The sequence below is a fragment of the Nicotiana tomentosiformis genome, chromosome 8, assembly GCF_000390325.3.
Source record: "Nicotiana tomentosiformis chromosome 8, ASM39032v3, whole genome shotgun sequence".
Taxonomy (NCBI): Eukaryota; Viridiplantae; Streptophyta; class Magnoliopsida; order Solanales; family Solanaceae; genus Nicotiana; species Nicotiana tomentosiformis.
The window spans coordinates 6,948,290-6,963,733 of NC_090819.1; the positions used below are offsets into that span (position 1 = coordinate 6,948,290).

The following is a 15,444-nucleotide window of genomic DNA, read 5'->3' on the forward strand; positions in this document are numbered from 1 at the left end:
TTAATAGGCATTTCTATAGTCTGTTTGATTAAAAAAATTTCGGTTATTTTCTGATTAAAATCAAATCAAATTTGATCGATTTTTTAAATTTTTACTTTTTTTTATGGATTTAATTCGATTTTCGTTTTGGTTGGATTTTTCAATTTTTCATGAACACCCCTTTGAACCAAAACAATGGAGTAAAATAGTTGTAGTGAAATGTGGACAAAAAATTGGCTCCACACTACACCGTTCAGTGTTCACTGAGAGCAGATCTCCTTTTCCTTCCAAAATTTTCCCATCTGATCTTTACTTCTTTGCTTCCTTTTGTAGCAAAACCCAACTTTCTTCCTTCACTCTCACAATTCAAAAAATCTTCTGTTCATTTCTCTTCTTCCACTATGCCTCACTAACAGTGACCTCCACACACACACACACACACACACACTGTAAAAATTCAATCTTTTCAATCAAGATTCAACAAAAAATGGCTTCTCAAGTACCCAAATCTTCAAAACCTTCAAAACCCACAAACCAATTTTCTTCCCATTTAGCCATGATTGAGCTGAAGCAAAGAATTCTCACATCTCTCTCTAAACTCTCAGATAGAGATACCCATCAGATCGCCGTTGAGGATCTTGAAAAAATCATTCAAACCCTATCAAACGATGGCGTTTCAATGCTCCTCAACTGCCTTTACGACGCCACTAACGACCCTAAACCCGCCGTTAAAAAAGAATCCCTCCGCCTCCTCCCCACCGTATGTGCTTCACATAACGATTCTGCTGCCACCCATTTGACCAAAATTATAGCCTGCATTGTTAAAAAGCTGAAGGATTCTGATTCGGGTGTTAGGGAAGCGTGTCGCGACGCGATTGGCTCGTTGTCGTCAATGTATTTGAAGGGAGAGAGTGATCAAAGTGGGGTTGCATTGTTTGTGAAGCCATTGTTTGAGGCAATGAATGAGAATAGTAAGAGTGTTCAGAGTGGTGCAGCTATGTGTATGGCTAAAATGGTGGAGTGTGCTTCGGAAACGCCTTTATTGGCTTTTCAAAAGCTTTGTCCACGGATTTGCAAGTACCTTAATAATCCTAATTTCATGGCCAAGGCTTCTTTGTTGCCCGTTGTTTCAAGCTTATCACAGGTTCTCCTAAAGCAGCTACTCCCTTTCCATACAATTTATGTGACATAGTTTGCATTTTCACGGAGTTTAAGAAATAAAACGAAGACAGTTTGAAATTTGTGGTCGTAAACATATTATGACAGTTGTGCAACTAAAACTTATAAAACTTGTTGCCTTAAACATGCCATGATATTTGTATGACTATAAAAGCTTCTCGTTAAAGATAAAATGGGAAGTGTAAACTTAATAGTTTCAAAATATAGAAGTTTGTCATTCTTTTTTTGGAACGGACTAATAAGAAAATAGTGTTACATAAACTGGAACTGAGGGAGTATTTGTTTACCTTGGCATTGCTACATGTTTATTCATGTCTGGAATGTAGTGTTATACTCTTGATATTAAGTTGAAGCCAGTGAACTTTGTGCAAGTTTTGCTTGCCAATTATAAGTAATAAATAAGTAAAAGTGTCATTTCTCTAACAGCTTAAGCTTTATGTGAGATAGCTCACATAATTTAACATGTTAAATCTCGATGCCGCGCATCATCGGAATATTTTCCCATATTTGGTTCAAAAGCATCAGCCGGCACGTGAGGGCCTGTGTTGCAGACTTGAAACGAATAAATAAAAGTTTCCTTTCTCCAACAACTTAAAGCTTTTAGACCAGGGGTTCACACAGTTCAACACTGGCTTGCTTTAAAATGTTTCTGTTCGTTGTATGTCACTTTTGACACTCAAAGTGAGTAAGACATTTTGATTTTTGTATAAATGATGTTTAGCTACAAAATGACAAATCAAATACCATTAACTTTTATTGATAAGAAAATCAAATACACTACCTAATCGCCTTCAGTACAATATAGAGAGAATGACTATAGGCTTTTTGGGAGAATAAAGAAAGCCAAACTGGTGTCTTGTGAAAGACTTAGGGGTTGTTTGGTTACCAGGATGGGATAGACAAGGATATCTCATGTGATTAGCTATCCCATCTTCAATATTGGATAGCTAATCCCACCATTTTAATACAAATCCCGGGACTAATTAATACCTATAAACAAGCGCGTGATAAAATAATCCTGCATTTCATCCCGAGATTGTTATCCCTTATCCCACCAGCCAAACGACCCCTTAAGGTTATATGGCGCTTCTTATGTGGTGTGCATTTAGTCCTCCATGGGGAAATGGTTATTTCCATGCCCAATGTGCCTGCTTGAAGTTTCTATTTTTCTAGAACTGTTTCATGTCATTATCATTTGAGGTCAAATGCCTCTTTTTGAGGAAGCAGCCACTTGTCAGTTATTATGTACAATAACCTGATATTTGTATTGTGCAAATATAGTTAAGGTAGCATTTCGGCGTCTTTCTTGGTTCTTGAAGCACTTTCACCTCTCTGAACTTGTTTAACAAAGATGATTATCAGTTTGATTTAGTTGGTTTCCCCCATCTGCATGTATCTTTAGGAGTGCATTCTATCATGTATTGTTCTGCACTAAGCATAATTTGAACATGTAGTTGATGATCAGGCGTAAGTATGGGTATAGATATATCTAAAAGAACTAGAGGGATGAATTAGGTCTAGAAAAGCAAAAACACCGTGAGGAACATTTGATAATGTAGTTAGTCAAGTGATAATTTTGGAAAGGCTGTGCTAGGATAAGATTTCTTGAAGTGGAAAGAAGGATTTAAGGTCAGACATTGAGTGGAAGAATGCCCTGTCATTTCCTTAAAATATACCCCTAAATTAAGATAGTGTGAAAAAAAAAAGAAGGTCCCCAAATTTGTGAAATTCTTTCGAAATACATTCAAGTATTCTGCTGATGCATGGATCAATCAGATCAAGTTATGTTGAAATGCTACTTTATTCTTTTCTTAATTGTTGCATAAGCATCACATCAGAAAAATAAATTGAGATAATGCACAGCTTCAAATTTGTCTTTCTTTGTGCATTCTATTTGGCATCATATATTAAACAGCTTCAAATTTGTCTTTCTTCTAGTGCATTCTATTTGGCATCATATATAGAAAACTTAAGTCATCTTTAAAGTGGTTGTGGTGATATTTAAAGCCTTCAGAAACCATACTATTGCAGGTAGGGGCCATAGCACCGCAAAACTTGGAACCTTTATTGCAGACCATTCATGAATGCCTCAGCAATACGGATTGGGCAACTCGTAAGGCTGCAGCTGATACATTAAGCGCCTTGGCGTTGAATTCAAGCAACCTGGTAGCAGGGGGAGCCACTTCCACTTTAACCGTGCTTGAAGCTTCTCGGTTTGACAAGGTACCTTCATGTATAATTCTTTAACATAGTGTTAGGGTAATTTCATAGATTATTTTTGAAGGGTACTATAACACTAGTTTGGTAAAGCTTGGTCAACAGTATCGAGAATCATGTCTAGCCAGTGTTGCCCTTAAGAGTGTTGAAATGATTCAAATCTTTTATGAGTTTGATGCTGAAGGCCAAATTAGACGGTGCTAAAGTTGGCGGGTGAACAATAACACCTCTGTTGACACGATTATTGTGGAGCATCTCAAACTTGAATAAAGAAAAAATAAACTGAATTTTGACTAACCAAAATGAAAAAGTGAATGAGATTAGATTTATCCATATCTTTGAATATGAAGTTTGCGAATAGATTCTAACTCTGCTAAATGTTAATTTAGTGCCTGCTCTCAACTTCAGCAAATATATGTTATTTGTATGTCATTATAGGTAATTTTATTCTAGCTAATTAAAATGTAATTGGGTTTTCCAGATAAAACCCGTGAGAGATAGTATGCTGGAGGCATTGCAGCACTGGAAGAAAATTGCAGGGAAAGAAGATGGAGCCACAGATGATCAGAAAGCTTTAAGTCATGGTAAGCCGGGAAGCGTGTAATTTTTTATATGGTATGAATTTCCTTCCTACTTTAATGGGACTATCATTTCAGCTGGCGAATCTTCTGAATCTACGGGATCGTCAGAAAAGGACCTCCGAAATGCTGGTGAGTGGAATGAGGCTTTGGTCAAGGACTCATTTACGGAACTTTTTCCGATAATTCTATTTCCTAAACTCAGGCTAGCAACTTTTCTGATAAAACAGTGGGCATATTAAAGAAGAGAGCTCCAGCATTGTCGGACAGAAAATTGAACCCAGAATTCTTTCAGAAACTTGAAGAAAGGAGTTCAGGTGATTTGCCGGTGGAAGTGGTTGTCCCTCGTCAATGTCTTAATGCATCAAATGCACCAACTGAAGTAGAGTCTGAGTCAGACAAAGCAGAAACAGGACAGAGAATAATGAGGAAAAGCCAGCTTGATGCCGGGTACAGTAACACGGAGAGTCAAACTTCCGGAGTAAGTGGCAGAGAACATGCTGTTGACGAGGGAGATTTGAATCAGAGGGAATCATCCAGCTACCGTGCTGGTTTTGCAAAAAATTCTGGTCCATCTGAGGGGTTTATGGCTAACAAAGGAAACTGGTTAGCTATTCAAAGGCAGTTGTTACTTCTGGAGAAGCAACAAGCTCATCTGACGAATATGTTGCAGGTTCACCTATTTAGTTAGTTTTCTTATTTTTACAATGGTTTCACTAGCCACTTTTCCACCAACAGCTCTCCCCAATTGCAGGATTTCATGGGCGGATCTCATGGTAGCATGGTGGCTCTTGAGAACAGAGTACGTGGCCTTGAAAGAGTTGTTGAAGACATGGCACGTGATTTGTCGCTTTCAGCAGGTCGAAGAGGTGGTACTACTTTTACGGCGAGGTTTGATGAATCTCATAATAGGCCTCTTGGGAAGTATAATAGCTTCCATGATTACTCCAGTACCAAGCTAGGTAGAGGTAGTGAAGGGAGTATCTCATTTGGCGAAAGGTTTGTGCCATCCGATGGTAATTCTTCGGGCATGAGGGGAAGGAGCCCACCAGGGAGATTGGATAATCCTGATGCTTGGGACTTTCATGCATATGGTAAGAATGGGCAATTGGGCTCTAGGAGAGGTATAGGTGGTGGGCACATGGACGCTAGGTCGTCTAAACCAGAAAACGAGATAGATCAGGTTGGCACCAGGAGAGGATGGGCCAAAGGAGCGGGACCCGTTAGGTTTGGCGAGGGACCTTCTGCCAGAAGTATCTGGCAAGCTTCAAAGGATGAAGCAACTTTGGAGGCAATCCGTGTGGCTGGTGAAGACAATGGAACTGCTCGAGGTGCTAGAGTAGCTATTCCAGAATTAGAGGCTGAAGCACTAACAGATGACAACGTCGTGCGAGAGCGTGATCCGGTTTGGAATTCTTGGACCAATGCAATGGATGCATTTTCTGTGGGTGATATGGAATCAGCTTTCTCTGAAGTTCTGTCTACTGGAGACGATTTCTTGCTTGTGAAGCTGATGGATAGATCAGGCCCAGTGATCGATCAACTATCTAATGAGGTGGCAAGTGAGGCCTTGCATGCTATCGCTCAGTTTTTTATGGAGCCAAACTTGACAGACATCTGTTTATCTTGGGTCCAACAGGTACAAATATCTCTAAGGCCCTTTCTTGAGTTCATGTTAATAGATTTTTCTTCTTCCAGAGTAAGTTGTTTCCGTAGAGTATCTCTACAATTGCAAAAATTTCTTGTAGTTTTGGTTGTCTTCTCGGGTTAGGAGGTAGACGTCATAGAGTTCCTCTGAAAGAAACATGTAGTTCCTCAACCTGATTCGTCCACATAACTACAACCTCCTCTTACCTGATACAAGCAGTCAAGTTTTGAATGGGAGCATTGCAGAGAGTCAAGTTCCTAGCCTTCGTTGTGCCATGCAGAATCTGTTCATTTTGCACTCCAAGACCACATATAGTAACGAGCTTTTTTATGCTACCTAGTTTGTAAATTCTGAATGGAGTGTATTTACCATTGAGTTTATAAAAACTGAAGGAGCTAATGTGTTGAATGTAAATAATGAGGTAATGGGCTCTGAACGTTATCTTTTTGCTCACTCATTCAAAAAATAAGTCTCACTATCAAGAGAATTTAATGAAATCTATTTCGTTCACTTTTGGGTATAACCCTTCTACATTTAGCATTTCCTTCAGATTGAGCTCAAGTAAATCATGAATTTCTACGTAACATGCAGATAAGTAGGAGTCAATCTGTCAGTTTTCCCTTTAGTTTGTCGCTGGATTTTCTCTAATGGAAAATTGTGCCTTGAACTGTTCATTTCCTTTTCAATATTATGCGACCGAGAGAAAAACCGCATCTTTACTGTATAACAGACATATTTCACATCAATTTCTACGACTACATAATACTTTCTTCTTAGGATATGGAGGTCGAAGATTAGGGTAGAAAGGTAATTGGTCGTAGTGTGTTTTTATGATCTGTTCCAGGCTTATTAGGGCTAGCTGACTAGTACATTGTCTTCGATTCTTAGAGTGCTAGTATTAGGGTTGTTTTTAGTACTATCTTCCGCCTCGGTTTTCTGGTACCCTGTTGTGTTACTGCTTGTTGCTATTGCTATTGCTTTCTTCCATTTGTTTTTTTCTCCGGTTCTTACATTGCTGATATCATTTTCCTGGCCTTGTTGTTGTTATTTACTTGTTTCTGTTCTTCCTCTCGAGCCGAGGGTCTTTCGGAAACAGCCTCTCTACTCCCCAGGATAGGGGTAAGGTTTGCGTACGCATTACCCTCCCCAGATCCCATTTGTGGGATTCCACTGGGTTGTTGTTGTTTTTGTTGTTGTACATAATACTTTCTTCAATTATTACTATCTGGCGCTTATCCACTGCAAATCTAAATCTATAAACTTTCTATTATCGGCTTAGGCTTTCAAATGCTCTTCTCTGGTGAATTAATCAATTAGGAATGTCGTGTCTGGACTGCAAGACAGTTCTATTTTTAGTCTGTTTAGCTTTATTTTTTGGAAACACGTGTGCTAGGATAGGGTTTGAAAGATTTTCTTGTGTACCTGAAGATTTAATCTTGGACGAGCCTTTCGTTTCCCGAAAACAAATTTCAGATCTGTACTCGTTATTCTAGAAAATAAAACAACTATTTTCCAGAAAACTATTGTTTCGTTTACAATAGAGGGCCCTAAAGTTTGAATATTTCCCATATTATTTTCTCTTTTCCCCCTCATATTATGTGTCAAAATCCTCTGTTGCATCTGTGAAGTGTGAACAAATTAAGCTGAAGCTTGATACAATCTTAATAAGTTTTTACACCGACTTATATCATTGTCCTTTTTTTCACTGTGTTTTCAGTTGCTAGATATTGTTGTAGAAAATGGACCTGATGTAGTGGACATTCCTATGGAAGTGAAAAAAGAGCTGCTGTTTAATTTGAATGAAATTTCATCATCAGTAGATATGCCCGAGGATTGGGAAGGTGCAACACCAGAGCAACTGTTGTTGCAATTGGCTTCTGCTTGGGATATTGATCTGCAAGAGCTGGAGAAGTAGCTGCCTTCTAGCTGGTTTCCGCCCGTTGCATGAAGTTACTGTTTCGTGAATTTTCTCCCGGGCAAGCTCAATTTACATAGAAGCAACTCTTTTCCCAGTTTACTAGTTCACCTTGGAAAACATTTCTGCATTGATTGATATTTTGAGATTTGATGTAAATTGCGATGCTTTATTCTTCAAATTCATGTACTTGGGCAGTCTGCTTCGCTTGCGAATCACAATTTTGCTGTCATCTTAACATAAATTGTATCATGGATATTTCTTGCAGCTCAATAGTGAAGTGGTCTTTGAAAGTTAAATAAGACTATAACATTTAGTAAAGGATCACCACTAAAGTGTGGTGAGATGGATGGGTTTTCTCCATCCTTAGCGAGAGCGAGAAGTCTCAGGTTTGAGTCCTGGAAATAGAGAAATCCCGAGTCTCCTTATATAATTTGTAACTACTTTTTTTTTTATTTTCACACCCCTTTTCCCTTTACAACTTGAGTAGGGTGGAGAGATAGACCAAGACCCTTTATATAGTTTCTAATGTCTCTTCATATACATACACATCAAAAGTACTTATTCCTTGATTTGAGTTCAAATAATTGCTATTCAACTAAATAATTCATTAAAGCATAAGATTCTCTAAATATTCCAAATACTTAAGGGGAGTCTTTGTGTCGCGACCCGAAATTCTCACCTTCGGACCGTGATGACGCCTAACATTTCACTTGTTAGGCAAGCCAACATTAGAATAATATTATCTATTTTTAAAATAATTTTTATATTATTAATAATCAAGGAAACAAAAGCGGAAGCAAAGTTTGAAACATAGTGAAATAATTCACAAAAAAAAAAAAATGGTGTCTAAATACCATCCCAAAATTAGTGTCACAAGTGCACGAGCTTCTAGAATAAATACAAATAAAGGTCTGAATAAAATAAAGTTGTCTGAAATAAACACACAGCTAAAGTAAAATAGACGGGGACTTCAGAACTGCGGACGCCATGCAGTTATACCTCAAGTCTCCTCCGAGTAGCTGAAATCCGAGCAAGTCTATGGCACACCGCTGGGACCAACTCCGAAATCTGCACAAGAAGTGCAGAGTGTAGTATCAGTACAACCGACCCTATGTACTGGTAAGTGCTGAGCCTAACCTCGACGAAGTAGTGACGAGGCTAAGGCGGGTCACTTACATTACCTGTACGTAATATTAATAACAACAACAATAATAGAAATAAATCAGGTAACTCATCTAAAATAATTGAAGCCAACTCAGCAGTCATAACCAATTATCATTTCCATCAATTCTGTTGCAGCGTGCAACCCGCTCTCATAATATATTCATTTTAATCAAGTCTGTTGCGGCGTGCAACCCGATATATATATATATATATATATATATGTCGACTTTTAAATAAGTCTATTGCGGCATGCAACCCGATCCTCCAATGTGGACTTTTAATAAGTCTGTTGCAGCGTGCAACCCGATCCTCCAATATGGACTTTTCATAAGTCTGTTGCGGCGTGCAACCTGATCCTCCAATATAGACTTTTCATAAGTCTGTTGCGGCATGCAACCCGATCCTCAAATATATTCATTATAACTAATTCTGTTGCGGCGTGCAACCCGCTCCTCCAACATATTCATTTACCAATTCTTATAGAAGAAATTTCCCCAATAAATGCAACAATTAATATAAAATTATAAGACAACAAGCATACAATAATTATGATGTAATTATGAAACAAACAAAGGCAAATAGCAAATTATTATGAAAATCAAAGAGAAAATATGCAGTTTAATATTTAATATGCTAAATGTCAAATAACAATTAAGGCACCTAATTCAAATAGCATGTAACAATTAATGCAGGAATTCAAGAATTAATATTTGACAAAGAATATGAGAGAAACAATTTTTATAATAATTAATTCATGATTTAAAACAATTTATGATTTTTCAAGTAAGCAGACAAACAATTAATTTGACGACGTATAGACACTCGTCACCTCGCCTATACGTCGTTCACATGCATTTAACATAATAAATAATTTAAGGGTTCTATTCCCTCAAGTCAAGTTTAACCACGACACTTACCTCGCTTTGCAAATTCCAATCAATTACTCGACCACCGCTTTTTCTTTTAAATTTGTCTCCAAAAGATTCAAATCTATTCACAAACAATTCGATATACTCAATACGAATCATATACTTAATTCCATATGAATTTACAAATTTTTCGGATAAAAATCCGAAATTTATTAAAATATTCGGCAGTGGGACCCACATCTCAAATCCTGAAAAAACTTACGAAATACGAACACCCATTCCGAGACGAGTCCAACCATATAAAAATTATCCAATTCCGATGTCAAATGGACCTTCAAATCTTAAATTTTCGTTTTTGAAAGATTTTATAAAAATATAATTTTTCTTCCATATATTCATGGATTCATGATATAAATGAGTATGAAATCATGAAATATAATCAATATAGGATAAGGAACACTTACCCCAATATTTTCCGTGAAAATCGCCCAAAAATCGTCTTACCCGAGCTCAAAAATGGAAAAAGGTTGAAAATGGGAAGAATCCCATTTTCCAGAACTTAAGTTCTGTTTCTGAGACTTTTACCCTTCGCGAACGCGGTCAGTGCCTCGCGTTCACGAAGCACAAATTTGTGCTGTCCCATTTTACACTTCGCGAACGCGAGGGCTATTTCGCGAACGCGAAGCTTGCCTAGCTTGGTCTTCGCGAACGCGAGATGCCCTTCGCGAACGCGAAGGCAATAATCCTGGCCAGCCTCTTTCCCTTCGCGAACGCGAGGCTTCGGTCGCGAACGCGAAGCTTTGAACCTCAAGCCTTCACGAACGCGGTCACTCTGTTGCGAACGCGAAGCACAAAATGTGCCAGCCCCAATTTGCTCTTCGTGTTCACGAGAGTACCTTCGCGAACGCGAAGAAGAACACACCAGAAGCCTGAAGTCTGCAAAAAACTAGATTTTCTAAGTCCGAAAATGATTCGTTAACTATCCGAGCCCTCGGGGCTCCAAACTAAACATTCACTCAAGTCCTAAAATATCATACGAACTTGCTCGCACGATCAAATCGCCAAAATAACACCAAGAACTACGAATCGGACACCAAATCAAAGGAAATTTTCAAGAAAATTTTAAAACTTATATTTTTACAACCGGGCGTCCGAATCACGTCAAATCAACTCCGATTCTCACCAAATTCGTCAGACAAGTCATAAATATTATAGTGGACCTACATCGGGCTCCGAAACCAAAATACGGACCCGAGGTCAATAAATTCAATATCAGTAATTTCTTAAAAATTATTAAGCTTTCAAGCTTTTAATTTTTCATCAAAATTCCATATCTTAGGCTAGGGACCTCGGAATTCGATTCCGGGCATATGCCCAAGTCCCAAATAACGATACGGACCTACCGAAATTGTCAAAACACTGATACGGGTCCGTTTGCTCAAAATATTGACCAAAGTCAATTCAGTTGAGTTTTAAAGCTCTATTTTATATTTTAATCCATTTTTCACATGAAAACTTTCCGAAAAATTTTACGGACTGCGCATGCAAGTTGAGAAATAATAAATGGTATTTTTTGAGGTCTTAGAACACAGAATTACTTATTAAATTTAAAGATGACATTTTGGGTCATCACATTTTCCACCTCTAAAATAACAGTTTGCCCTCGAACGGAGTTTTTGCCCTCGAACGGAGTTAGGAAAAGTACCTGAGCTGGTGAATAAGTATGGATATATACTCCGCATGCCTGACTCGGACTCCCAGGTAGATGCCTCTACCGGTTGACCTCTTCATTGCACCCGAACTGAAGGATAACTCTTAGACCTCAATTGTCGGACGTGCCGGGCTAGAATAGCCACCAACTCCTCCTCGTAAGTCAAATCATTGTCCAATTGGACTGAGCTGAAATCTAACAAATGGGACGGATCACCATGATATTTTCGGAGCATAGACACATGGAACACCGGATGAACCGCTTATAAACTAGGTGGTAATGCAAGCCTGTAGGCTACTTCACCCATCCTTTCAAGAATTTCAAAGGGTCCGATATACCTAGGGCTCAACTTGCCCTTCTTTCCGAACCTCATTACACCTTTCATAGGTGAAACTCGGAGCAATATTCTTTATCTAACCATGAATGCAATATCACTAACTTTACGGTCGGCATAACTCTTTTGCCTAGACTGAGCTGTGCGAAGTCGATCCTGAATAATCTTGACCTCATCCAAGGCATCTTGTACCAAATCGGTACCCAATAACCGAGCCTCTTCCGGTTCAAACCAGCCAACTGGCGAACGGCATCGCCTTCCGTATAATGCCTCATATGGAGCCATCTGAATGCTCGATTGGTAGCTATTATTATAAGCAAACTCTGCAAGTAGCAAGAAATGATCCCAAGAACCTCCAAAGTCTATAACACAAGCGCGAAGCATATCTTCCAATATCTGAATGGTGCGCTCTGACTGTCCGTCTATCTGTGGATGAAATGTTGTACTCAACTCAACCCGCGTGCCTAACTCACGTTGTACAGCCCTCCAGAAGTGTGAGGTAAACTGCGTAACTCGATCTGAAATAATAGACACGGGCATACCGTGAAGGCGGACAATCTCACGAATGTAAATTTCAGCTAACCTCTCTGAAGAATAGGTAACTGCCACTGGAATGAAATATGCTGACTTGGTCAACCTGTCCACAATGACCCAAACTGCGTCAAATTTTCTCTGAGTCCGTGGGAGCCCAACAACAAAATCCATAGTGAAACGTTCCCACTTTCACTCAGGTATTTCTAACTTCTGAAGCAAACCACCAGGTCTCTGATGCTCGTACTTAACTTGCTGACAATTCAGACACCGAGCTAAATATGCAACTATATCCTTTTTCATTCTCCTCTACCAATAATGTTGCCACAAATCTTAATACATTTTGGCGGAACTGGATGAATAGAATACCTGGAACTGTGTGCTTCTTTAAGAATTAATTCACGAAGTCCATCCATATTAGGCACACAAATACGACCCTGCATTCGCAGAACCCCATCTTCCCCCACAGCAACCTATTTGGCATTACCGTGTCGCACAGTGTCCTTAAGGACAAGTAAATGAGGATCATCGTACTGCCTCTCTCTGATGCACTCATATAAAGAAGACCAAGCGACTGTGCAAGCTAGAACCCGACTGGGTTATGAAACATCTAACCTCACGAACTGATTAGCCGAAGTCTGAACATCTGTAGCTAATGGCCTCTTACTAACCGGAATATACGCAAGACTGCCCATACTCACAGCCTTTCTACTCAAAGCATCGGCCACCACATTGGCCTTTCCAGGGTGATACAAAATGGTGATATCATAGTCCTTCAACAACTCCAACCATCTTCTCTGCCTCAAATTAAGATCCTTTTGTTTGAACAGATACTGAAGGCTACGATGATCAATAAATACCTCACACGAGACACCGTAGAGGTAATGCCTAATCTTCAGCGCATGAACAATGGCTGCCAATTCTAAGTCATGAACATGATAATTCTTCTCGTGAACTTTCAACTGCCGCGATGCATATGCAATTACGTTGACATCTTGCATCAATACTGCACCAAGCCCAATGTGAGATGCGTCGTAATATACTGTATACGATCCTGAATCTATGGGTAATACTAACACTGGCGCAGTAGTCAAAGTGGTCTTGAGCTTCTGAAAGCTCAACTCACACTCGCCTGACCATCTGAATGAGACACCTTTCTAGGTCAATCTGGTCAATGGGCTTGCTATAGATGAAAACCCTTCCACGAACCGACGATAATAACCTGCTAAATCCAAGAAACTCTGGATCTCTGTAACTGAAGCAGGTCTAGACCAATTCTGAACAGCCTCAATCTTCTTAGGATCCACCTTTATGCCTTCTGCCGATACAACATGCCCCAAAAAGGCAACTGAGTCTAACCGAAACTCACATTTTGAAAACTTGGCATATAACTGATTATTCTTCAAGGTGTGAAGCACACTTCGAAGATGCTGCTCATGTTCCTCTCGACTGCTGGATTAAATCAAGATATCATCAATGAATACAACCAAAAAAGAATCCAAATAAGGCTTGAACACCCGATTCATCAAATCCATAAATATTGCTGGGGCATTTGTCAACCCAAATGACATCACTAGGAATTCGTAATGCCCATACCGAGTTCGAAAAGCTATTTTATGGACATCAGATGCCTTAATCTTCAACTGATGGTAACCAGACCTCAAATCGATCTTCGAAAATACCTTGGCACCCTGAAGTTGATCAAATAAGTCATCAATTCTTGGCAGTGGATATTTGTTTTTGATAGTGGCTTTGTTCAACTGCCGATAATCTATACACATCCGCATAGAGCCATCTTTCTTCTTTACAAATAATACTGGTGCACCCCAGGGCGAGACACTGGGTATAATGAATCCCTGATCAAGCAAGTCTTATAACTGCTCTTTCAATTCTTTCAACTCTGGCGGGGCCATACAGTATGGTGGAATAAAAATGGGCTGAGTGCCCAGAGCCAAATCAATACAGAAGTCAATATCTCTGTCGGGTGGCATCCCCAACAAATCTGTAGGAAATACTTTTGCAAATTCACGAACAACTGGTACTGAGTCCATAGAAGGGACATCTGCACTGGGATCGCGAATATAAGCAAAATAGGCTAAACACCCTTTCTCTACCATACGCCGAGCTTTCATATAAGAAATAACCCTGGTGGCAGAATGACCAAGAGATCCTTTCCACTATAACCGAGGTAACCCCGGCATAGCTAGGGTCACTGTCTTGGAATGACAATCCAATATAGCATGATAAAGGGACAGCCAATCCATACCCAAGATGACATCAAAATCTACCATATCAAGAAGTAGAAGATCCACACTAGTCTCAAGATTACCAATAGTAACCACACATGAACGATAGACATGATCTACTACAATAGAGTCTCCCACCGGTGTAGATACACACACAGAAGCACTCAGAGAATCACAAGGCACTACCAAATATGAAGCAAAATAAGAGGACACATAGGAATAAGTAGATCCTGGATCAAATAGAACTGAAGCATCTCTATGGCAAACTGGAATAATACCTGTGATCACAGCATCAGATGACTCGGCCTCAGGCCTAGTTGGAAAAGCATAAAATCGGGGCTGGGCCCCACCACTCTGAACTGCGTCCCTAGGACGGCCTCTGACTGGCTGGCTTCCACCTCTAACGGTCTGACCTCCACCTCTAATGGCCTGACCTCTACCTCTAATAGCCTGACCCCTACCTCTAGTTGGTTGAGTAGGCGGTGAAGCAACCGGTGCCGGTATGATGGCACGAGAATCTTGCCGAGATCTGTTACTCGCCAATGTAGGGCAATACCTCCTGATGTGACCAATGTTCCCACACTCATAACACCCATCTTGATGCCGTGGTTGCTGAAGCTGAAGCTGGCCTAAATGGGCCGGATAACCGCTGTAGTAACTTTGGAGTGGTGGTGCACTGATAGGAGCTGAATGTGCACTGAATGCTGGCTGCCCAGAGTAAGGCATAATAGGACTGTGACTCCCTGAAGCACCGGGAGATACATGAAGTGCTAAATGAAACGGTCTGGGAGGATGACCCCTACCAAAATTACCTCTGCCTCCAGACGAGGCACCACTATAACCACCGAACTGACGAGGACTCTTATCGGACCTCTGCCCTCTATCCTGTGCAAGAACCATCTCGATCTTCCTTGCGACATTAGCAGCCGCCCGAAAAGAAATCTCACTTCCGGTCTTCTTGGCCATCTAAAGTCTGATAGGGTGCATGGGTCCCTCAATAAACCTCCTCCTCTCTCTCTCTCTCCCTCCGTAGGTAGTAAAAGGAGAGCATAACGGGCCAAATCCACAAA

At 40.0% G+C, this 15,444-nt stretch overlaps 1 protein-coding gene across 1 annotated transcript; it reads left to right on the forward strand.

Moving 5' to 3' along the window:
- Nucleotides 1–206: 206 nt before the first annotated feature.
- LOC104092247 (microtubule-associated protein TORTIFOLIA1-like) lies at nucleotides 207–7,768 on the forward strand. Its single transcript, XM_009597790.4, has 7 exons — nucleotides 207–1,123; nucleotides 3,190–3,381; nucleotides 3,857–3,959; nucleotides 4,032–4,085; nucleotides 4,184–4,626; nucleotides 4,708–5,592; nucleotides 7,319–7,768. Exons 1-7 carry the CDS (start codon nucleotides 467–469, stop codon nucleotides 7,514–7,516), a joined length of 2,532 nt encoding a protein of 843 aa, XP_009596085.1. The 5' UTR covers nucleotides 207–466; the 3' UTR covers nucleotides 7,517–7,768.
- The last annotated feature ends 7,676 nt before the right edge of the window (nucleotides 7,769–15,444 follow it).